The sequence below is a fragment of the Lepidochelys olivacea genome (assembly GCF_965140295.1).
Source record: "Lepidochelys olivacea isolate rLepOli2 genome assembly, chromosome: 2".
Classification (NCBI taxonomy): domain Eukaryota; kingdom Metazoa; phylum Chordata; order Testudines; family Cheloniidae; genus Lepidochelys; species Lepidochelys olivacea.
The window spans coordinates 106,141,638-106,167,145 of NC_140412.1; the positions used below are offsets into that span (position 1 = coordinate 106,141,638).

General features: G+C 41.4%; 1 protein-coding gene across 5 annotated transcripts in view; it reads right to left on the reverse strand.

The window, feature by feature from the left end:
• Nucleotides 1-2,937: 2,937 nt before the first annotated feature.
• CARMIL1 (capping protein regulator and myosin 1 linker 1) overlaps nt 2,938-25,508 on the reverse strand; it is a 256,423-nt gene continuing 233,852 nt past the window's right edge. The window contains exons 34-39 of one of the 5 annotated variants that reach the window (XM_084621876.1): nt 24,672-25,101; nt 18,328-18,406; nt 14,964-15,194; nt 12,070-12,210; nt 8,609-8,755; nt 2,938-3,911 (exon numbers count right to left, since the gene is read on the reverse strand). In XM_084621876.1, the coding sequence (XP_084478002.1) occupies nt 3,775-3,911; nt 8,609-8,755; nt 12,070-12,210; nt 14,964-15,194; nt 18,328-18,406; nt 24,672-25,101 (1,165 nt within the window). In that variant the 3' untranslated portion in view covers nt 2,938-3,774. The other 4 variants (XM_084621877.1, XM_084621878.1, XM_084621879.1 and 1 more) reach the window with 4 other exon arrangements.

The window sequence follows — 25,508 nt, forward strand, 5'->3', positions numbered from 1 at the left end:
CTAAGCAAAGAGAAAGAGCTATTATACGATTTGTACAGCAATTTTCATCCAGAAGAAACCCAAATAATTTAGCAGACTCTTCATAGGGAGCATTCAATTTCCATATCACTGAAATACAGCTGCTATCTGTGGGGTGTGAAGGACAGTCAATCCAACACCTTACATCAGCATGAGAGACTGAAGTCGTCTGTCCAGCCACATAACGGCAATGGCAGTGCAAGTTTTCCCACCCTGCTCCAACCCTGAACAACAGGGGTTCACTCACCAGGAACAAGATGGTTTCTTTGGTCTCCGTGCCCATTCAATCTTTGGCCAGTCTACTGAGACTGCTAGCAAGAGTGTAATTAGCCTGTTGTATTGGTGGTTTGTGACCTCTCAAGTTATTGGCCACTGAACCACTGTCAGCTGGTGACAACTTCTGGTCACTACTCACCTGGGCTGCATTTGTCAGTAACAATCTGTGCCACAAGTTTTTCCTTTAGGAGAAGGCAAGAACAGCTTCACTATTTAAAAGCACAGGATACATTTTAGATAGGCAGAGTGTAATTACCAATGCTGGACTATGGTATCCCAGGGTTAACACTTCTGGTCATGTTAAAAGTATTATGGAATCTTTAATGACCAGAACTGGTCAGGACCACACTTTTATGCCTCATCTGAAAAACATTCCCAGTCTAGCAGAACTTTTGTAATGTTTTCTTGCAAAATTCTATTCAGTAAGCACTGTGCCTGTAACAGGAAACAAAAATCGGATAATCTCATCAGCATTATTCAACTAATGGAGAAATAAAACAGCTCTCAGAGACAGCAAGGGCTTGCGATGTGAAAGGGGCACTCAGACATAAATCTTCTATTTTGCCTAACAGGACAAATTAATCCCTGGTTCATTCTGGGATAGTGGTTTTGTGGGTCAACCAGCCTAAAAATAGGATTTCCAAATGGTCGCAGTTCTCCTTTTAGAAAGCAGATATTCACCACCAGGATCCCATCTTACATATGGGAATGTTTTAAAACACTAACAATTTATCATCTAGCCTCTTACCTACTGTTTTGGGGGCAGATCGTTGAGAAAATGGTGTTGAAGCAATTCAAGTCACATCTTGATCTGACAGGCATGTTTGATCCCGGTCTGTTTTCAGATAGGGAGCTGTTCTTGTTATCTGTGATTCATGATCTCCGTCTAGTGATGGACACATGAATGGTGTCATTGCTGATCGTTAGACCAATCAGCAGCTTTTGCTAGCACTGACAATATGTTTTTGTTGACTTTTTTGTAGAGCCTTTAAAGAATGGATTTTGGGGAGGGATCCGCAAGTGGGCTCAGTCCATCCACTTTGACAGGTCTACTCAAATCATAAATGCTAAGATCACCCCTGCTAATTCTATGCACTGGCTCCCTCCTTCTCTACCACATCAAAGATGAGCTTCTTGGTCTTATCTTTAAAGCCCTTCACAACTTGCCCCTTTGCTACTTGTCTGCCTCTATCCTAGCATGTCACCCTCTCCTGTTTTCTACTCCACCAAGGATTCCAGCATCCATCACCTACCTGTTTCCACTCACACCTTCTCCCTTTCTTCCATGTCCCCACTTATACATAGAACACTCTCCCCAAATCCCTCTGTAGAGCCTCTGCCCTCTTGAAGACCCACTTGTACTTCTATCATTATGTTTTCATAGTAAATCTCTAGCTCTTCATGGCTAGACAGGCAGACAATAGGATTATCCCTATTATTATTTCTGAGTTATTTATAGTTTAACAAATTCTTTTGCTTTGAAATGCACACAAAGTCACTTTGCAGCCACCTGTTCCAATCACTGACACGCTCATCTATGGTCAATCTTCCTCTCCAGCTATTTATTACATCTTTATGTTTCATATTGGGTTAGACTGTAAACTCTTCAGGACCAGGACTTTCTTTTAATAGGTTTTTATATAGCACCCAGCATGATTCTTATTAGGACCCTGCACACGTCTTTAATAATTGAGAGACAGTGTGGCCTAGTGGATAGGGTACTGGGCTGGGAGTCAGGAAACTTGAGTTCTAATTCTGGGTCTGCCACTAACCTGTTGCTCAACCTAGGGCACATTATAGAGTCATAGAAATTGAAGGCCAGAAGGGACCACTTGATCAACCTGTCTGACCTCCTGCGTACCACAGGCCACCCACATCACACAGCACCTGTATCAGAGGGGTAGCCGTGTTAGTCTTGATCTGTAAAAGCAGCAAAGAGTCCTGTGGCACCTTATAGACTAACAGAGGTACTGGAGCATAAGCTTTCGTGAGTGAATACCCACTTCGTCAGATGCATGTACATTTAACGAAGCGGGTATTCACCCATGAAAGCTTATGCTCCAATACGTCTGTTAGTCTGTAAGGTGCCACAGGACCCAGCACCTCCACACTCATCCAGGGCACTGGACAATCAGATCCCCTGGAAATACAAAATATGGGCCTGATCTTACAAACATGCAAATGAGTGACTTTACTCATTGAATCAGCCACAGTGAAGTCAGTGGAATTACTCATGTGAGTAAAGTTGCTCACATGCTTAATTCTTTGTGGAATTCAGGCCCTCTACTTGTAATGCAGTTCAGAGTACACAAACTGGATGTAACTGGTGGCTATTTGCCTGTGTGAAAGATGCTTTACCTGAAAGTCATGAGCAAAGCGATCTGTGTATGTGTCCTCAAACAGTTTTATAAAGAAAATTATGAAGCATTTCATGTCCATCTGCAACAGGAAGATATCTGTTACTATGCAAATTTTAAAGCATTTTTTAAAAATTGTAAGCCTGGTCTGTGATGACACACTAACATCATTCAAACATAGGAACTGAAATATGATAAATAAAATAGCCTTATACCTAAAAACAGAGACTGATATTTCAGTTGTAAAATCATTTTTATTGGTACAAATATACATAAAATCGCTTCAACCTGTAATGCAAGTGAATGTCTGTGAAACATGAAAAAACAAGCAGAATTGTTTTTACAGGCGTCAAATTATTTTTCTCTTAGAATTACACATTAAAAGGAAGCTAATATGCAGACAGAACTTAAGAAGGCCTCTAGAAAACACCAATATTAATAAAATGTCAATTGCTCTCATTCCGATCAACTATATACATTAATATATGAATGCGGAAGCATAAGATTTCATTCAGATTCTTCTGTGTTGTGCTTTCTGACAGTACACAAATGTAAGCATTTGAGTTTTATGTACAACACAACAGGAAGAAAGAAGGTCCCTATCGGAGAATGTAAAAACCATACTCAAGCATCTAATATATATAATTTATACAAATTATTTGATTAGTGTGCTCTGTTAATATAAATTACAATGTGCAATTTCATACCGCAAGAATATATTTATAGGTAAGTCACGTGCAGATTTGACACATTTACATTCAGCAGTACAACACATTACCTGCTGTACAGTGTATTAGTGTAAGATAGTGTCCAGTTATTTGCTTTGCTTCTAAATGCCCTAATGCGGGGTGTTCCTTGTAGCTGCTTCAGAGAAATTCAAGTAGAGTACATGATATAATTGCTGGCTTTAGCAAAGGCATGGAAGGGAAGGTCTGAAATCATACATAATGGAAGTTAAAGACCAAATCAATGCATACTGATTGTACTGTAAATCATGATCACTTAGATGTATACACAAAAATGCATCCAGGGTTAAACAATGGCTGGTAAATAGAAGGGTCATTGATTGTTGTACCCAGATTGTTATGAAAGATCTTGCACTACCAAGCATTTGTACTGAAAACTAAACAAAAATAAAATCTTTATCTGCTTCTTCTCCAGAGTCACTGGACTTGCTTCCCTGCTGGCCATCTTTACTTAAAGACCTCTGTTTTAGTTCTTGGTATTCATGGGTCTGGTGTCCAGGGCTTCTTTTTGGAGCTGTATAAAATATGGAAGCAGGTCTTACTAATGATTTCACAAGGGGGAAAAAAAAAAACATTAGCACACTTGGGTCCTGCTCCTACTCCCCGTGAACTCAATAGAAGCTTTACCATTTCCCTCCAGCGTGACTGGTGTGGGCCCTTTGTTATTAAAACTAGAAAGGGAAGGGAGGAAGAAAAGGAAAAGAACTTCACACCAGTGTCAGTCTGCAAACAGGGAAAGTTTTGGTTTGAGATCTAAAACAAAGCATTATGCTGTACACATTAAAATGATGATTTGGATAAAAGTTTCCTAAAATTTTAATTGAAACACTTAACAAGTCAATGCCATTTCAAAATTAGCACTTTCTCCAGGCGTACGTGTGTCTGGCACGATGTACCCACAAGTTATTAGGGACACTCATAATAACCCCCAAATCAGTAGTTTGCATTATTTTTATACACACACACACACAAATTTGCCCTTCCATTGTGTCATTGGATGACTGCATTTGTTTTCCAAAAAGAAAAGGAGTACTTGTGGCACCTTAAAGACTAACCAATTTATTTGAGCATAAGCTTTCGTGAGCTACAGCTCACTTCATCAGATGCATACAGTGATTCAACAGCATGAATGCATCTGAGAACAGAATTTGGCCATTAGCACTGAAGTTTAAATATCACTCCATACCCAATGGAGAATATGAAGGACAAAGTTTGAGTGAAGAAAGAAGAGCAGTAAAACTAGCATACTAGATCGAGCAAAATTAGAATGAAAAGTTCAGCTGCTGAACTACAGCATATTGTCAATTAAGTGGTAGTGAAATTACCACCTATTTAAATGGGCACTAAATGACCTCAGCCCAGCATTCTAAAAGCTCGAGTCAGAAGTATTTCTCGTAATGTATAAACAGTGAAGCTGGTTTGAAAAGAACTTTCTTAATGCTAGAAGATTTCTGAGCTTACCGTTAACTAAAATGGCTGTTGAAATGAAGGGGAGTTTTACCACTGACCTTAAGGGGAGTGGAACTGGGGCAATGCTGAGCACTTGAAGAAAATCCACACTTCACTTTAAAAATGACATTTTAAAAATTTAGGAGACCAATGGGGATATCTCCCTTTATTGCAAGTCATCTCCTCCCACCCAATTAAACAAAACATTTTAGTTAAAATAGCTTCTACACTTAGCATCATCAAATCTGTAAATCTTGCTCATCATTTAGGCTGCTTACATTTGATGTGAAATGTACCAAGGCACCATCATCTAGCATAACCAGAAGTCTTCCCACACATTACTCATCTAAAGCCTTATCTGAAAAATTGCCCACTTTGTCTGTACCAGTACAGTCCCATTTGTAGTAGCAGCTAGTGCAGACAAGGCACTGGCAGCCGTTCAAGTCCCCCACTCCCATGTTGTACAGACCTGCTGAGAGCTGATTTGGCCAACGTAGTGCTCAAAATGCCAACAGCAGCCTGCCTGCACTAGTTTTCCCAGCACTGCTAGTGGGGACGGAGTTGTATAGCCATTAGCAGCAGTGGAGAATTTTTCGCAAAGAAGCCTAGTGTAGACAGGACGACATATGCAGAAGTGTTGTTCCAAGTCTATTCTAAGGTTTTATTCTCTCCGAAGCTTTCCACGAATACTGTCCACACGATCAAACTGACCGTAACAATTTTTACTCCTATCCTTTGAATGGCACCCAGGGCAAGACCTTTGGAAAGGGAATCTAGGCTAGATTCACCATACTGTCCAAGCTTCATTTGGAACAGGAGTGTACAGGGGGCAAAGGTGCCTTTTAAGCAAAGTTTTGCCTCCTGTGTTTTGGGGCTGGTTCACCCCTGGTGTAGACTTAAGTCTGCTCTAAATTGTGCCAGTTTTTAAACGGCTACACTGGTTTGCCACACTGACCAATAACACCTACAGTACAATGTGCTCCTCTCCGGTGGGACTAGGTGGTGCGGAGCCGTCCTGCTAACTCCAGCAGAGGTATTCCCTGAGGTCTGATTCTCTAGATATACAGCCCCTTTACACTGCCACGAAGGTGCAAAGGGGTAACAGCAGAACACAGAAGCTGGCCTCATGTCCTTATTCTCTCTATAAAGTTCCATGCACACCTATAGGCTACAGCAGGGGTGGCCAAGCTGAGCCTGAGAAGGAGCCAGAATTTACCAATGTACACTGCCAAAGAGCCACAGTAATACGTCAGCAGCCCCCCATCAGCTCCCTACCTCCCGCTCCCAGTGCTTCCTGCCCACCGGCAGCCCTACCGATCAAGCCTCCCCCTCCCTCCCCATCAGCTGTTCCGTGGCACGCAGGAGGTTCTGGGGGGAGGAGGGAAGGAGGAGGAGGAGCAAGGGCATGGCAGGCTCAGGGGAGGGGGCAGGGCCTGTGGCAGAGCCGGGGGTTGAGCAGCGAGCACCCCCCGCCACATTGGAAAGTGGGGGCCTGTAGCTCCAGCCCCGGAGTCGGTGCCTATCCAAGGAGCAGCATGTGGCTCCGGAGCCAGAGGTTGGCCACCCCTGGGCTACAGTGTTATATAAAAATGCTAACAAATGACGACATTATTTGCTTCTGTACAAGTTTTATTTAGACCACCAATAGCACATTTCTGGATCTCTAGTGTGAGGGAAATTAAAAAAAATAAAAAATACCCTGCATCACTAGGGACAACTGCATGTATCTCACACAATTCCGCTTACATACGCAGTGCATCTTGCCTGCCCAGCTATCAGTGTGACACTCCAAACTATGCTAGCCGAAATATAAGTAAGTAGCAGCAGTTTTCATCCACAGGGCAATCATCATCATCCCAGGTTTACAGATGGGAAAAGTGAGGCAAAAAGAGGCTAAGTGCCTTGCACATGGTCACACAGTGAGTCGGTGGCAGAGTTGTTATAAAATCCAAGCCTCCAACTCCCAAACTCATGATCAATCCACTAGTGCGCAGACTTCAGTACCTGAAAAAGCATGTTATAAAGAAATGGGTACTATGTCCCTTATTACTGTATTTCTTTTAAGACTCCAAGAACTGTCAAACTGCAAACAGTAAGTACCTCTTGATTTGCCACATCCTGCAACATCCTTCTCTTTCATGTAGCAAATGACATGATAAACTGAAATATAACAGTGCCTAAGTCACATTTGCAAAAGCAACTTAAATGAGACTTATGTTTCTAAGTTTCTTTTGAAAATGGGACTTCGGCACTGTTGAAAATTTTACCCAGACATTTCCTCTCTCCTACTGTTCACTCACACCTTTGTCAAAGGCTGAAATTCAGCTTACCATAGAAGCTATTTTATACTGTGCCATAACATAATGGGACTGGGAAATTTATCCGGAATGGTGCTGACATATTGCACTGGGCATGTGAACCCAGATTCTGCAATCCGATTTGTGCAGGCAGATCCCTGCACCCTTGCAGAGTGCCACTGAAGGCAAGTCAGTGTGGCTCTGCAGTGACACAGGGATACACTTGCACAGATCCCATTGCATGACTGGGCATTGAATATTCACCATCTATGATAACTATCTTAAAGCCGGACCTAATATCAAGAATGTGGAGAATGCAAGTTCGATTATGATGGAGAGAAAAAAAATATGACTCACCTAATGGGGAAGTCTCAAATTCAAGTACATTAAGTTTGATTCCTCCCAAGAGAAAAGATCAATTTGCATGGTAAGGCAGAAAAAAAGTCTATTTTCTTTAAAGAAAATAGCACAAGTAGTGAAAGAAATAGACAGAGGGTATGAAATGATCACACGAGATGTAGCTAAAAAAATGTAGATGAATGAAATTGTACATTAGTGTCAAAATACCTTCTCAAACCAAGTCATTTTGAATCATTTATATTAATCAGTTATGAGAGGTAATGAGAAGCACACAACATTTTGAGAACAATAGTTACTAAAAGGTATTTTAAAAATACATGCTTTCAAGCAAGTTATGAAAATAGTTTATTTCAATAATTTTACAGTAAATTAAAGCTACTCTTCAGTAAAACCTTAAGCATGGAGCAGAATTTGCTTTTCAGTTTAAGAACCAATACTCCAGTAATTCTAGTGAAGATACTGTATCCAAATAAACAAACTAAGTTCTCAAAAGGTTCAGTGAGTGATGTGCTAAACTGGCACTAACAACATTCAACCTAAAATGGACACAGCCAGGGCTGGCCTGGGTCAGCTGACTTGAGATTGCAGGGCTCCAGATGCGGGAGTATAACATAGCAGTGTAAACTTTCAGGCTTGGGCTACAGCCCAGGCTGAGGCCATGCGAGGGGGCAGGGACTCAGAGCCCAGGCTGCAGCCCTAGCAAGAATGTCTACACTGCTACTTTTACTCCACAGCCTGAGCCCTGCAAGCCCGAGTCATCTGACCAAGGCTTTGACGCTTGGTGCTGTGGGTTTTTCAATCTCAATGTAGTCCCCTCAGTCAGAGAACTTCAGTGTGCATTGTGATAGCTTCCAGTGCTTGACAGTGGGGAGAGAGAATGCACACATATTTCTATTTTGGATAACATCTGCCTTTAGAGAAAGAGGTTCCAGTGGGAGCACAGAAATGATGGATGTCCCATTAGGATTTACCACTCTCATTTTTTGGTGGCAAACCAAAATACCTATCAGTTTCCCTGCTGTTATTTTCTACATGCATCTTTACCTTTGTTAGTGCCAGTTGTTAAGCACTGTGCCAGTGAAAAATGAAAATGGAAGGTTCTAACCAGTTGTTGGCTGTGACTTCCTGTGCACAAGTGCATTCACTTCCTCTTCTGCACTGGTAGAGTACTGCCTTGAAGCTCTTTTCCCTCCACTGGCTGGCTTGTCACAGTCATGATCTGTATCTCTTTTGTTATACTCTCCTGTTTGCTCTAGCAGGGAAAAGGGATTAATTTATACCTCTCAAATGTTATGTATAAGCCACATATGGAAAGTAATGGTTATAAAATTGTCTTTTTATTCTTATCCACTCCATATAATCAGTAATATGCTCTGTAGTATGTTACTCCAGGGTAGTATTCTGCAGAGTCTGATTCATGTTTAACTTAATTGGCACAGTTATCTGCATTTGTTGATATTACAGAATTCAGCAGCTAATCTATGGAAATGCAATGTAAAAAGAGGTGTATTTTGTGATTACCCCAAATAGTGTAGTTGTATTAATTAACATAAGAGGATTTTATAATCTAAGTAATTTCCACCTTCCTTCTCAATGGATATAACCATGTTTACACCAAGCAATAATTTTGGCAGATTTGCAGTGATTTACCAGTTTAAGGAATCAGTTGAGTATGCTAGTCTGAAAAGAGGCAAAGAATAAAGAAACAGGAGTAACTGACATGAACAAGTACCGTAGTAATAAATGAAACAGGTAACTGGATAAAAAAACAAAAACAAACAGAAGCGTAATTTTCTATGTTCCCCAGGCAATCCTAATTTAAATAACTGATAAATGGTCTATTTTGTGTGGCAGATAAATCAAGGACTAGGAAATCCTATTATTGCAATCACAAATTATTTGTGAACAATGTTCTCAGTCTTCCATAGCTGCAATCAAAATTGTCTACTAGATCGTGTCCCTTTTGGAGTCAAGATCTATGACAGCAAGGAGTGGAGAAATCATCAGCATGGCTGACTCCCTTTAAGAACAAGAATTTGTGGACTATTTTAAATAAGCCGATCATTCCTAACTATTGACATACACACAAATACAGTAATTCAAAAACTTGCCAACTGCCTTAGATAACTAAACTTTACTTAATAGCTGTAATCCTCTAGGTCTTCACTATACAGGAGTAAGTACGTACTGGGGTAACTGTATCTATTTATCTAAAGCAGAACTGGTGAGATTTTAAGGGGCACCATTATATCTTTCATTTTTAATTTCTCTTTCTCCATATCCAAAGCCCACAGAAGTTAAGGGAAAGAGTCTGATTGACTCCATCAGGATCCATATGCATATTCCAGAACTATCAAAATGGTCAACTCACATTCTGTTGGGTTGAGAGAAGCAGTACCTTACCATTGCCTGCTGATGTAGATAGCCAGGCACTACTGGAGTGCAGGAACACTCCAGCCACAATCACTTCTCTTCACTTCTCTAACATGCCCCCTTTGCTGAGGGGGGTTGGCAAAGGAGCGGGGTATTCAGATTTCACACTAGCTGGGAGCTGTCCCACATCTTGTTACACCATGTTATTGCTACATACAAGTGGTAACAAGCTTGGTTACATTTTCTGGCCACTTTCTCATCAATTTGTAAGCTAAAACCTCTGTGTTTTATCAGGAAATAATGCAGAGACTATCCCTACTTTCCAGTGTGAGGAAGGGACTATGATAAGCATTTCCAGGTCCCAATCCTGGAAAAGTGATTTTAAGCCACCTTTATGTCCTCCTGATCCTGCGCTACTTCTGGGGTTGGAACAGCACCTGGAGTATTTCAGACAGCCCTGGGGGCCTAAGCTATGGGCATTGTTCACAATCTCCACAGTATTGCCATGTACCACTCCAGCACAGCCTGTATGCCAGGATTTGTAAGGGGGTCCTTGGAAGACAGCCTGGCTGTCTTCTGCAGTGCCAGAGGAATTCTCTCTTGGCTGGAACTCTTGAGCCCTTTTACATTGCTCTGGCCCTTTTATCTGGTTTAAAGGTCTGACGTTTGCACTGTTTCAAAAACCCTGATTTGTATTAGCTGGTGATCTCCACAAAGATAATGAGAGAGTTACATGCAATTTACTGGGCTGAGCTGGATTTTCATGGATATGTCTACAGTGCGACGTAAACCCATGCTTGAGTGTGGCTCAAACCCAACCGCACTTGCATCTACACTGCAACTACACTAACTCAGGTCTCAGATCCAGGATCCCAGGACCCTGCAGGCCTGGAGGGTGCAAGCTCGAATTAGGGTCTGAGCCCTATCACTTTGCAGTGTAGACACAGCCCCTCTTGATTAGAGTCCTGGAAGTCAGCCAGAAGTATCACACAATTCCCTGGGAAAACTCCCCTCCTCCTCTCTGGCTCAACAATACGCAATCTACTCTGCTGAAAACGGCAGCCAACCCCCTTTTGTAAACAGCAGCAGCTCAGGTCAACATAAGCAGCAGCTCAGGTCAACATAAGCAGCAGCTCAGGTCAACATAAGCAGCAGCTCAGGTCAACATAAACCCATTCTCTTCTGATCACCAATCTGCAAGCACACTATCAGAGAGCCTTCTGGGCTTGGAATGGAGAGTGAACCAACCAAGCCTTCTGCAAAGTGAATGTGCAGGACTGGCAGTAAAGTTTTCCCACAGTGCACCATGGGCCTAGGGCTAGAGCAGCCACATTTCAGGTGTGTGGGGGGGGAGTGGGGGGACTCTGGGATATGGTTATTTTGACTCAGATCTGGGCACAGTTTGAGCACAGGTTATAAAAGGCTTAATGTAGGGTTAAAATATAATGTAGAAACTCAAGCCCAGGGTTCTAAAACACGGATCAGTTCTCGAACACTGACCATGGGCTTACACTACAGTGCAGACACACCCTGTAATTCCCTTGTCTCCCTACTCCCAGCTCTCTTAAGAGGAAGCCAATTCTGTGCGACACACACAGAACAGCACATCAGCAACAGCTAGAATCCAAAAAGTGAGGCAAAGAGAAGAAAGTGGTTTACAGAATCCCCTAGAAACTCACAATGTTCAGAGTTCTTGCCCAGGCACCCTGACATACTGAGCATGTGTTTGACATGAACTCAATAGAATGCAATGATCCCAGAGGGGAGACAGAGTCAGCAAGCAGACTAGAAAAAGAAATTTAACCACTCCAACCAGCTCACCAAGGAAGCTGTATTTACCTTTTTGTGATCAGTACACATCTCCAGCCTGATTTTAACTGACCAAAATATAATGTATATGACATGTGTCACTTACTTCATGTTTCTGTTGCTGTGATTTCATTGTAAAATTGCTACATTATATTAATATTGACATTGGATTTATTTCTCCTCTTTTGATCAAACTGTATGAAATAAGACAGGATGGAAAGTACTGACCCACGAGTTATCACACACCATTTTCCTGTTTCCTATCCCAAAGTACAAAGCAAAAGAAACCAGGAAATCATATCTGATAAATTTTGAAGAGGTACTCATTAACCGAGTCAGGCCAGGCAAAGGATATCGGGACAGTGACTATATCAACAATCTTACCTTCTTGAGAAAATGATCTGATAGCGGGCTGGGGGCTGCTTTGACCATCTTTTTCTTTCTCAGAAGGAACTTTCTTTAGCACAGGTGGAAGCAGAGGAACTTTAGGGGAACCAGGGCCTGATGGAGACTCTGGGATGTCCTCTGTGGAAATACCACACACACAAGCAGATACATTATATTTCTTGCTAGACAGCTTCCAAGAATACCATCCACATAGCATACAATTCTAATGAACTATTTAAAAAACAAATACACAACTAACAACATGCAGGATATATTCAGTGTTTTAGCTATGCTAGAATTTGGGGGCAAACAAGAAGAAATGTTCAGAAAGTCTTAGACTCATAGATTCTAAGGCCAGAAGGGACCATCTTACAAGGTTAACAGAGAATCCTTGATGGTACTCAACCCTTTTGGAAGAATTTTACTAGCTAGCAAGTTTAGTGAAACTATCCACTAATATACAGTAGTTAATTGTTTTGCTACAGCTGTTGATTATTTTGTAGACTTGAATTTCAACTCCTATTGTGTTGATTTATTATTGAAGCACAAATAAAAATCTGAAAAGACCAACCTAATTTTATTATAGGGCTAGAAGAGAATTATGCAATTAATAAAGAAAAGTTAAAGAAAATTATTCAGAAATGTCTTTAAAAATTGTTTTGTCACACTGATATTTTTAATCATCTTGACAATGTGACAAATTAATCAAGTGTCATAGCTATAAATTATAAAAATAAAAACAAACTGAACTTTCATAGGTATTCTACGAACCCTATACTTTTGAAGGGAATACTACAGCTTCTTCCATACACCTTTTTCTAAATAAATAAAATAAATAATTTCCGTTTTGAACTTTGAAGAAATCTCCAGGTATTTTTAAATTTTTTAAGCATTTGCATAACTGACAGACACTCTCTCAGTGGTCTGATGTGCATTATACATGCCATATAAATACGTCAGTGATGTTTTGTATGTAGACCCCGTACAAGTACAATGTCTTTGTCATTAACTAGGTTGCCTGCAAAGCAGGTATCTTAGATTTATGCTTATGAAAAAACACCTAATGAAGGAAATGGTGCACTGGTGTAGGTGGGAGAAATAGGTACTTAGGAAACATTGACTGATATTATGTGAATGTTTAGAACATGAGTTCACTGAAACAAATATTGGAAAAGAATGGGGTTTTGTCTTACCAACGAGTGGCCATCACAAAGGAAACAGCAATTTTGGTCTAGACTAAGGAATGAAGTAATCCTCCAAATGCTACTTAACATTTGAACTGACCAAGCTTGTGGGCTGTCGGTATCCCAGGGCCTTCTCTGCCCTAACAGTTCTTGGCAAAAATTGACTCAGCCTCATCAGTGGTAGCAATGGTCAAGCACAAGTGTAAACAGGGCTCTGGTTATTGCATTACCACAGCAGGGTGGTAAAAATGCCAGGAATTGCTGGAGTCTGCTGTACATTAACTCTCACATTTCTGCTACCACTAGAGGATCTGAAACAGTGGTAGCAATGATGGGGAATATCTGATTTCCCTTCAGGGCACAGCCTGGGACATACATCTTTTGTAGGAAACATGAGGAACAGACAGCTTTGGAGCTTCAGGTAGGTTCAGACGTTCCTTATTTGTAGGTTTTTCAGATATCTTTAAACTTAAGAAGAAGGCTAAACAAGTGATGCCTTCCTGTTGTACACACCTAGTGGTGTTTACTTGAAGGGATATCTTATTTTATGACTGACTATAAAATAACCAATACAAATATATTAAGACAACCTAAAGGCTGGATGGTGATCTGGTACCTGCAAGAGAGGGAGAAGTACGTTCTAAACACTGGTGAGGCAGGGACAAGACTAGGCAGGTAATGGACAGAGTATACAATCAAGGGCAAGGAAGAGCTGCAATTTCCCTCTGCAAATGGTTCTTCTCTAGGGCCAGCAGGTACCAATGTGAGCATGGGAAGAGCCTAAATATCAGAAAGGCATCGGGGTCGTTACAATCATGCTTTTTAGCCATTAGTAATTAGTAAAAAGTGTGTGTGTCATAGCTGCCAGGCCAGTCAGAGTTTCCACAGTTGAATTCTTTTCACACTCAATGTCCATAACTTTTTGGGCAGTTGCATGCTAGTGGACAGGCAGGTAAATGTGTAGGAGACTAGCTGAATCATTAAACTTTATCTCCATTTATAGTCTTTAGATAGTACCTGAAAAGGAGGTTAGTAGAGAGCAGACATTAGCAGTGGCTCAAGGAGCAACTCTTCATGATTATAAAAGACAAAACCAATGGATTTGGAGTGAGAATAATAATTCCTCCAGTCAATAAGGGCAAGAAAGGAAAAAGAGATAGGGGCATAAGGCTTCGTAACATTTAGGAAAACAATCCAAAGTCAAAAATGAAGAATCTAAGTACAGAAGAGATTTATGTATACTATATGGTGTGATGGCTAATTCCTCAAAGGGCTTAGAGAAGCCTACAAAATATCAAAAAATTAAACATTTTGGTATTTAGAGTCAGGGGGTTTTGAGTTTAGAGAAAATACAAAGGTAATTGGTTTAGTCAGCGCCTCACACAATGGGGCTTCCATCCCAAAGTAGTGTCTCTGGATACTTTTATAATAAAATAATATCTAGCATAAAACAGCTCTGTGACTTTCTGTAGTCTGTCATTATTTCTTCTCAGAATTTACCATTACAAATCACACTTCTGGTAATTAAAAAAATAGTTAGGATGGGGGGGGGGGAAGCAATTCAAGAGCAAATGACAGAAAAATCTCTCTCTTTGTGTCCAATTTCTCTCCAGGATTTAGTTATTAGCATTTCCTTTATAGTTCACACACAAACCCTGTTCACACATTTTTTTCCAATGGGACAAACCAGCCAGAACAGCTCCTCACCATTGCGAGAGGCAGAGCGTGGCTTCTGTGGAACTGTGGGACGTCCTGTCGGGCTGGGCTTCGACTGCACTGGCGGTTTTGGACTCGTAGGCGTATTGGAAGAACATCTAGCCCTTGCACCAGCTTCAGCCTTTGGTTCAGTTTTTGGATTTTTTTCCAAGGATGCCATGACAGAGTCACCTTTACTCAAGGCAAAACGATTCTCTGGGAGGGTTTGGTGGAGTTTAGGCACTAAAATAATAGTAACAATAATAATAAATAAAATGTCCTACACAAAGCAGAAAGCATGCTGGGCAGGTACACCCACAGGGCAAAGCGCACTGTTGGCAGAAATACACACACAGTAGAAAGGCAGTGATGGAAGAACTCACAAGACCTGGAGTTGAGCAGTGGTCCAATGAGGAGCCAGCAATGTGTTTGTCAGGCTGTACGACTCACCCATGAACAGGCCTGGGTGTCACCACCCTCTTGGGTACATCGGGGAGGTGGCTGTTCCGTCATTGTCGGCAGGAGCTGGTGATATGGGTTGCTTCCCCTTTCCAATTTCATGGGATATTTTCTCACACTTTCTAATCCAATGGGTTTCTCCTTCCTTTTGGTATCCCCCATTCCTCTCCGGCAGCTATCAAATCTTCCCCTCTCCCCAGGTATCTCGTCCGCTCCTGTGGTCCCTTTCTTTTGCTCCCTTGGGTGTCTCTGCCTCTCCTTTCCCCTTCTCTCTTGCCCTGAGGGTGGAATAAAACCACGGGCTGGGGCGGGGAGGGAGGAGGAGGGAGTGAGGCTACCCTCTCTTTCCGGGACTCTTCCTTGCGCGGGCGTGAAGAGGTGGGATTTCAGCAGGGGATCCCGGCACCACAGGAGAGGAGCAGCAGCAGCACAGGCAGCCTCTGACAGCCCAGCATCGTTGAGAACAGCACGGCTACGGGCCAAAGTTGAAAACCACAGCCCTCCCCCACCCACCTTTTCTTTTTTCTTTTTTCCCCTGCCAAAGACTAATAGTGGAATCCAGGACACAGACAAGGAACCCGGACCTGTTGGTGAGTATGTGTGCGTGTTTCTGTTTTTCTGTTTTTAGATCAGATTTGAAATCTGTTAGCAACTGCGACCCTATGTATACAACTTTAATTTATTTAGTAACTCTGCCTACGGAATACACTGTTACACATTTATTAGCAAGCTTGCCAGCACATTACACCAGGCAAAGACTGAATGCCTTTGCACACGAATCTCTCTTGCTTCCCAGGATTTAAATCGAATACAGCTAGAGCCAGCTGCGCAAGCTGGTATAAAGCTTGCTGGACACTAGTTTGCAAATAAGCAAACTGCCTGCCCTAATTTCCTTCCTTCCTCCAAACCCTGGGAGGACTCCAGGAGGCTTATATGCGCACGTATGTGCAAACAATCTTTGGATTTGTATGCATACTGGGTGACAGCATTCTTCACTTTTAGTGATTTACAATCTGTATGCTTGGGTTGCACATAATTCTTGTTTCACCTAAATTTAGGCTGCCTTGGCTTTCTGACAAGGCAAAACATGTGCCCACAGATGCTGACCTGGCCTAGCTAACTGCTATTCCAGTTCAGAAAACCTACTTGTTACAGTAGTGCTGAGCACAGGAATTCTCAGTGCAGTGTGTGGGGAGGAAGAATGTTGATATAGTCAGTTGCAGGCCAATCTCCAAAATGTTTTTCCAGCTTACGTAGTTGTTTTTCAGCTCTGTTGGATTTGAGTTGTGGGCTAACCAAAAGGATTGTGATGCATGCATGTGTGCGCAATAAATCTTTGCATTGTCAGCTAAACAGCAGAAGGCTCTCCACACTTTTATCCCCACACTTGTATGCATGTGTGAGAGAAAGGGAGAGCCTGGCTAACATTCAGACAGCAGTTTCCTACATGAACTAAAAGAGGAAAATATTCTGTCTCTGAATCATACACTGTCTTCTGTTTCTCAGTAACATCCAGCAATTTCCCTTTAACTCCATTACTTGCTTTTCTAACCTCAGGCCTGTTAATATTATTAGAACACAGTAAGTTGATATAAATTAACCAAAACAATGACAAACTATAACTGCAACAGGAGCAGCTGGAGGGAGTTCCTTACAGTGGTGAAATGAGAACGGACAGAGGCAGGAGGGGCTGCTGTGCACACACTGCACTGGTGTTGGGGAGGGGGAAACGTGTCATTTACAGGAGTGAGCAGCAAGGAAAAATGGAGATCAACCACCCGTTAGCTCTTAGTATGCCCACTTTCCATGGTCCTTTAACCTCAGATCTGCCTATCTTATTGGAACATAGACAGCAAAAGATATTAGTCTGTGATGCCAGGATGATTTAAAAGCATGGTTTCATGGGGCTCTCTCATACAATCTCTTCCTACCCTAGTTTCTAAACCACATTTAGGAATGGTTTGGAAACCATAAACTGGTTTCTGATACGACTGGTCAGCCAATGCTGTTTCAAACATGGTTTGTGAATTATTTTCACACACTTTGGCAACACTATATTTTATACACCTGAAACCTTGAACTGCCGCTGCCTGTGATGGATCTGCTCAGTGGACTAAGCACTTTGCTTGCATGACTATCAATCCAGCACCTTCTTGTGAGCACTATAAACCAGTGGTTCTCAATCAGGGGTACGTAGAAGTCTTCCAGGGAGTACGTCAACTCACCTAAATCAGGGTTTCTCAACCTGGGGTTTGGAGTCCCAGAGGAGTCACAGGACAGGGTTAAGAGGGTCGCTAGTGCAGGGCTGGTGTTAGGGGGTGGCAAGCAAGGCAACTGCCCAGGGCCTCATGCCACAGGGGGTCCCATGAGGCTAAGTGACATGCTTGAGCCCTGGGTGGCAGGGCTCAGGTTTCCGACTCCTGAAAGGGGTACAATAGTCTGGAAAGGTGAGAACCACTGCTATAAACTCTGCAAAATGAACTCTTGGTTTATGACAGGAGCAAACATGCTTACGGCCCCCTTTTCTCTCTGTGCACATTGTACTTGCTGCCTCCTGATCTTCAGTTTCAGCTTTGCTGCCACGGTTACCAGTGAACACCCTCTTAAAGGGCTCCGGGAAGAACATGTACAGGAGTTCTCGCCCCACCCCCACAGAGCAGTGTACGAGTGAAACAACTGGCCATCAACCCAGCACTGAAACTGACTATATATGAAGTGCTGTCAAATGCAGAAAGTAAATAAACTAGAAAAATGGCTCTCTCCTCTAATCACTTTTCAGTTATGCTAATCTTAATGGGTTGCTTATAAAATAGTAGGCACACAACATGCAGCTGGAAGTGTGATTTCAGGCGGAAAGTGTTCAATTTATTGGCATTATAGGAAGTGCTGTTCTCAAGGAAACTCAAAACAACTGTACCTGTACCACTGCCATCCAGCCGTTCAGAGCTCACGGTGGTATCGTGAGAATCCCTGGAAGCCACTTCGTTCCCTAGTCTCTAAAAAAGAGAAAGAGAATCCCTCAAAATTATTATCTATAAATCACAGTATTCAGTGGTTCATTACAAAGAATCTTATATCCAGAAGTTAAAAACTGCAGAAAGAAGCTCTAGTAATTATGCCTGGATGTGTTTTTATGTTTCTGGTTGCAGCTTTGGAAATCTCCTATGTGGGAAGGAGACCACAGTGATTTTGGTTACCACCCAGGCCATAGTGCTGGCAGAGTCATGACAACATGCTCATTAAGTGACAAACCTGCTAAGGAATAATGAGAGTTGGAATCCGACAGTCCAGTTAGAAACTGTTCTTTTCCACCCAAGATGACCAAATGTATTATTGACGTTAAGTGAAATAAAACACTGGACGAAATTAAAGAGTTTATCTGCTCTAGGAAGAAACAGAGACACCTTTCTAAAGATCCAAATTTTGAAGCAAAGATTGCTGAACTGGTCTTAGTTAATATGAAAACCTATGTGCATGTGGGGAAATATCTTGGAAATCTGAGCTGAATCCAAGAAGAGCCAGTTCCTTCAATATTTACAGACCGAGATTTTTAAAATTTTTAACTTCATAGGAGCTGCTGCGTGCTCAAAACCTTTGAAATATCAGGTCACTTATTTAGGTGCCAAAATATGGATCCTGAACCTAACTTCATGCACACATTATTAAAAATCTTAACCATGATGTCTTTGCCTCAAGGAGAAAAAAGCTATAAGAGATAAATCTGTAAATTATTTGAGCCATATTATTGTCTAGAGGCCAAGTGCACCAGGAATATGCGTGTATCCCTTTTCGAGAGGATCCTGTTTATACAGTGGTACAAGAATTGGTCTCTGGGATTATACTGTTCCTTTCAATACCCTGCTCACTCATATGAATAGAGCAAAGAGACCAGAAGAACCATACAGAGCCCACAAGTTATCTGCAAACCAGCAATAAATAGGAAGGCTAGTACTCAGAAGACTAGGCGTAAAGTGTAAACCTTAAATTAAAAAATAAAATATATTTTGCAGGTAGCTCTGATCTTGGTTTAAATCTGCCATTTGAAGACAGATCTCTAACTCTGAAACGCAAACAAATTCTTTGCATAGTTATTACTACTTTCAGCATTATAAAACTGCCACATTCATTACATCCTATTGCCATCATGACACCAATGTGGTATGACTGGCACTGTGAGGTTATCCTCTGACTTTAAAGTAACGCCCAGAAGTCCCAACCAGACACAGTACAAACACATACTGAAGACAAACACTGCCACAAAGAACTCTCAATCTAAGTGAAGATTAAATGCATCATTTAGGTAAGAGAGACATAAGAGGAAAACGGAGGAAGGAAGACAAGGGTAACAGTGATAAGAACCGATAGGGAGGCTTATACTAGCTATATGAAAATTAGTGGGTTTAAAGTAAAAACCAAATAAAACACAGTATTTTAGGTATAAATAAACAAACAAACAAAAACTATTAATATCTGTTATCCCTGAAGGCCACCCTGTCTAGCCATTGTCAGGTGTAACTTACCATAGGTATCCTAGTAGACTTGGCTGCCTAGGAGAGCTATGAAGGACAGTACAGTGGGCTTCATGAATTAACTGGTGCTTCCATTTTGCTGATGCTCTAATGGCTCCCAAAACATTTTAATGAGAAAGCGTCTCTCATATATCGTATACAAAGGAATGGAATTATTCAATGTTTACTCCACCTATTTAAGAACTGACATGGTCACTGCATTTCCCCACATTTGCACTAAGCGCTTGCCAATGCACAGTTTGTTGTTTAGAAACTGATCTAGTTAAAGCACACAATCCCTTAGTGAGGATACGACATATCAGTACAACTGCATCCACAATAGGGGGTTTTACACTGTATAAATTCACTCCCTAGCCGAAAGAGTTAAATCCGTTCAAAAATTGTGCGTAGAGCAGGCCTAACCATGGACTGGTTTCAAGTGCACAAGTCCCATATAAACTAAAAGGTCATTCAAAAAAAAAAAAAAAAAAAAGTGAAAGCCAGCCCACTCATGCAGGAGTGTTGTACTTTGTACCACTGTATAAGAGATCCAGGTTCATTTTCCACTCCTAGTTCTCCTGACCCATGGTCTATTTTGGCTAAATTCTCCCCCAAGCCATGTTCTTTGTCAACGTGCCTTAAGGGGGTGTCTCTCTCTTTTTAAAGAGAAAAAGCCTCCCCAAATTTGTGGGGAAAATTCACTTTCTTAATGTAGGCAAAGTCATTTTGCGTTCAAGAATATAATTTGCTATTTTCACCATAGATTGTGCATTTTCATTCATACTTAAAAAAACATTCCTTTTCCTTTGCAAGTATTGATGAAGTAAAAAAAATTGTGCATAACTATGTAAATGTATTATTAGATTTTGTTTTACCCTTTAGATTGATGTTTTGAGTTCACAAAGAAATCCACTTTTATGTCTTGAAATAATACAGATATTAATTCAACTAACCAAAACAAATGCAAATTTTTCCAAGTGGTCATTTTAATGTGTTGTTTATCCCCGTTTCTATGGTAAGAGCACCACTGGACAGCTCCACATTATAGCTCATATTAAAGTAGACAATCATATTTCAAATGATGTATCATGTGCATGTGTGTAGAGAGGGTACATTAAATTGACCAAATCAGCAGTGTCTGTCTGGCGCTTGCTAGGAGGGGCCGACAAATATATGATCGATCATTTGCACCAGAGCTATGCTAGTCTCGCTGCAGTCTAGGTCGGTCCATGACTACTTACATGAATATGTCATATGTAAAATATCTATTGCACAACACACACAAATATTTATTTGGCTCCATAAAAAAGGAGGGCAAGACAGGGAAATGTAGCACTTGCACCTGAGTGCGCAAAAATTCTAATAAAAGCCCTGATAAAGAAACAGGGCTGTTAAGGAACTTGGTTGCCTGTATATCCTGCCAAAAGATATTTAAATATTCAGTTCTGCAAACACTAGATGGAGCTAGATGATCTTTATATCTGGAGAAAATCAGAAAAAACACTGATTCCGACTCATTTATTTTGTGGCATTAGTGCCAATTCACACATCAAATTCACAGTAAAAGAAAACAAAAAAGCTTTTGCCATCTTTTCATCTACTGTGCACCTGCTCATCATTTGTAACTGTAATAAGACTGCAGAAGGTCATGAATGAAGTAGTAAATTCCTTATGGATTTGTTTTTACTTAGGATAGATCTGAATTTAAACAACTATCTTTAAGAAAAATTTAATTCACTAACTTCAGAATCCTGATAAATCTGAAAATTTTAAGGGAATTGGTGATCCATCATTTAAGTTATGAATAAAAATGAAAGACTGAATTCTCCCATAACGAAACTAGTTGAGATCTGCTGGATTACTCAGAGTACTCAAGTTTTCATCAAAATGAAAGCAAAGCTATTACATATTTCAACCCTGCATGATGTACATAAACATTAACCATTCCTCTTTTGTGCAACACAGTACAAAGACTTGTGATTAATCTTAAACAAAGATAACTGAACTTCCTTTTTTGTACAGAAATCCTATTTTAATTCAGCTTTCTGACCACCACTTTAAAAATAAAACATTGCCAGGTCAAAAATGGCCCTACGGGTTTTGCCTACACTGCAATTAGACACCTGTGTCCATCCTGTGCCAGCTGACTCAGGCTTGCAGGACTCGGGCTAAGGGGCTGTTTAATTGCAGTGTAGTCTTCAAGTTCTTGGGCTGGGGCCTGGGCTCTAGGACCCTGCAAGGTGGGAGTGTCCCAGAGGTCCAAGAAGTTTATACTGCAAAGAAAAAGCCCTGCAGCCGAACCCCTGGAAGTCCTAGTCAACTGGCACAGGCCCGTCACAGGTTTTTATTTGCAGTGTAGACATACAAAAGGTAAAGGTGGGTAAAACCCTAGGTTTTACAAAAACCTAAGACCAATAAAAAAGTTTCAGCAATTTTTTTTTTAAATTCCAATATAAATATTTCCCCCCCTCCCCAACGTCCCCCTCCCTTACACCATTGGGCAAGTGAATGGAAACTAGAAATGAATTACGAACAAACTGAGTAGTCTATTTTCTTTTCCAAGCTGAGAGAAATACAGAGAGTAAAGAAGCAGCATAGTTGAAAGTAAATAAAAAAATATTAGTACAAAAGGTGAGTGACCTTCTGTTTGTTCAATTTTTCAACCAATGATACCTGTTTTAACACCCACTGATGTGAGAAGTGCAGTTACCTAACAATTTTTCAAAAAATTACAACATGCTGGTATTCCACAACTATAATCTTCAGATTAGAAAGCCACTGAAGCAAGGATTCTGTTTTGAACAGCACCAAGCCCATTGCTGAATTGAACAATTAACTAATAGCACCATGGGTTATGAAAGGTTAAGGGCCAGAATGTGATACTCTGACTCACATTCTATAGTACCTTACTCCTCAAACAGTCTCACTGACATCAACGGAACTAGTCACAGTACAGTAAACCCTTATATGACGCGCATTTATACAGAGCATTTTTGACATAACGAGGTTTTCCTTTAAAAAGAACAGGAGTACTTGTGGCACCTTAGAGACTAACAAATTTATCTGAGCATAAGCTTTTGTGAGCTAAAACCCACTTCAACGGATGCATGCAGTGGAAAATACAGTAGGAAGATATATATAGATATACACACACACACACACAGAGAACATGAAAAAATGGGTGTTGCCATACACACTATAATGAGAGTGATCAATTAAGGTGAGCTATTATCCTTTAGTGACTCATTTTTATGTTGCGCGCACTATTCTTATATAATGCGTGCGCTCACGGGAGGGAGTTTGGGCACAGGAGGGTGTGCGGGGTGCCGGATCCAGAGGCCGCTCACCTCGGGCGGCTCCCCATGCCTGCTGTTCCTGGCAGAGGTTGAGGCGCAGCCAGGCAGCTCTGCACGCTGCCTCTGCCCACAGGCGCCACCCCCGCAGTCAGCGGTCGGGGAGGGACGGGGGCAGCACGTGGAGCCTCCTAGCTGCTTGTGGGGAGGCGCCCATGGTGAGTGCCCCCTGGATCCGGCACCCTGAGCCTCCTCCTGCGCCCCAACCCGCTGCCCTGAGCGCCTCCAACATGTACAGCTTTGTGATGTCTGGGAACTTAAACCTATTTTCCCACATTCATTCTTCAGTTCATACAACGCATTTTTATATTACACACCGTTTTCTAGGAACGTAACTACTGTGTTATATAAGGGTTTACTGTACTACTCAACATGAGTCAGGATGGCAGAATCTGGCCCTAGTTGGGAAAAGAAATTTCTTTTGTAAAAAAATATATGATTTTTAACTTGAGTGTCCCTTGAATAGCCCTTGGCTATTAGTGCTACAGGAATGCCTATAGATTAATACAGAATATCCTCATCTGACAGGCTAAGAAGAGTGTTCAATGCATTATAGTTTAAATCCTAAGAAGAAAAGCAGTTTTAAAACTATTGCGCTCAGTGACAAAACTAGGTTTATATGGGACACAGTTACAGGAAGGTTACATATTAAGCTATACAAAGACACTGCTCCCTGAACAGTACTGAGAGCAGGGTTCTTTGTTCAATTCAATATACTACGCTATTTGCTCACTAAAAAAAGAGCTGAAATCCACATGTGACCAAATAGGTAGTTTCCATCTCTAGTTTCTATGATTATTTGTATTTTAAGGGCATAAAGAAAGACTAGGAATGATTAGATGTGGTACAAAACGGTTTGTAATAGGAGTAAAGGGATGCAATTAAAAAACAATTGAAACTGAATATCAGCAAATATTGTTTGAAAGGGAGAATTATTCCCCGACACAAAGTAATTCATTTATAGTACAGTGCAAATGGTGGAAGAACCATTCCTTAATAGACCCATCCCCCAAAACAGAGGGGGCCCACCCATTTACCAACTTGGCTCACTCGTAAACTCAATCCTGACTGTAGGAAACAATCCTGCATAGGGCAGGGGATAGGGACTAACTGATCTTTAATTCTATGATACAGATTTCATTTATGTGCCAGTAAGTCACCCATGACATATAACATATGAGACCCGAAGAAGAGCTCGGTGTAAAAGCAAAAGCTTATCTCTCTCACCAACAGAAATTGGTCCAATAAAAAGTATTATCTCATCCATCTTGTCTTTCTAATATAACATAGCCAATATATTAAATGTTAACCTCTTACCCTTGTGTTCCTTTATAGGGCTCAGTTCTTTCCTACTTTTCATCAACTAGAGTCACCACAAATCAAAAATAAGCTGCCCTCACCTTCTGTGAAGAAGCTGCTCTCCTTTCCTGCTTGGCTTTCATTTCTGCTAGGAGTCCACTGCCCATCACTTGCACCCCATACCTACGCCCTCCCTGTGGGCTGCCTTTGTTGTTACCCCTCTCCGCTCTTGCAGCATCCTCTGGCTGTATCTCCTCTAGAGAGTCTGGTGTTTTTAATTCCTCGGCTTGCTCTGTGCCGCCATTCTGTTCAGCTGATTTTAGCTCCTTCCTAGTAGTGTCCACAGCTGGACTTTTGACAGCCCCCTTGGGTGACGAGGGCTCTTCTGCCACCAATACAGTCTGAGGACGTTCAGATTTGGATCGAGATTTAATTAAGTTGAGAAACCCACTTTTCCGAGAATCTCTTTTTTTCCTTTCATCACCCACTTCACTGGACTCGTTGGCGTCTGAACGTTTCATTGACGATCTCCTAATAAAACAGACACACAGACAAATGTTCATACATTGTTTGTTTTTTTTCCTGGAAAAATACCTGTTTTTAATAGTTTCAAAGATAGTTGGGCAAAGCTAACCGTTTGCATCATCAGGAAGTTGCTCTGTGCCCAATTATTATCCAACGCTTATAAATGAGAAATTGGTTATTATGATTGATGCTATTGGCCAAAGTCCATTAAAGTCACTAAGAACTGTAGGGTTAGCATTACTCATTGTGGCACAGAGGCAGGTCAGCCACTTAGGACACATATTTAACTAGTTTATTTTTAGGCGTACCTCTGGCCTGACTACTCCTACCTCTAAACTGCAAGTCGCATCAGAGTGGCTCTAATTCAGTCATCCCCCCAAGCATAATTTCAATGTGTCTGCTCTTTTAAGGGT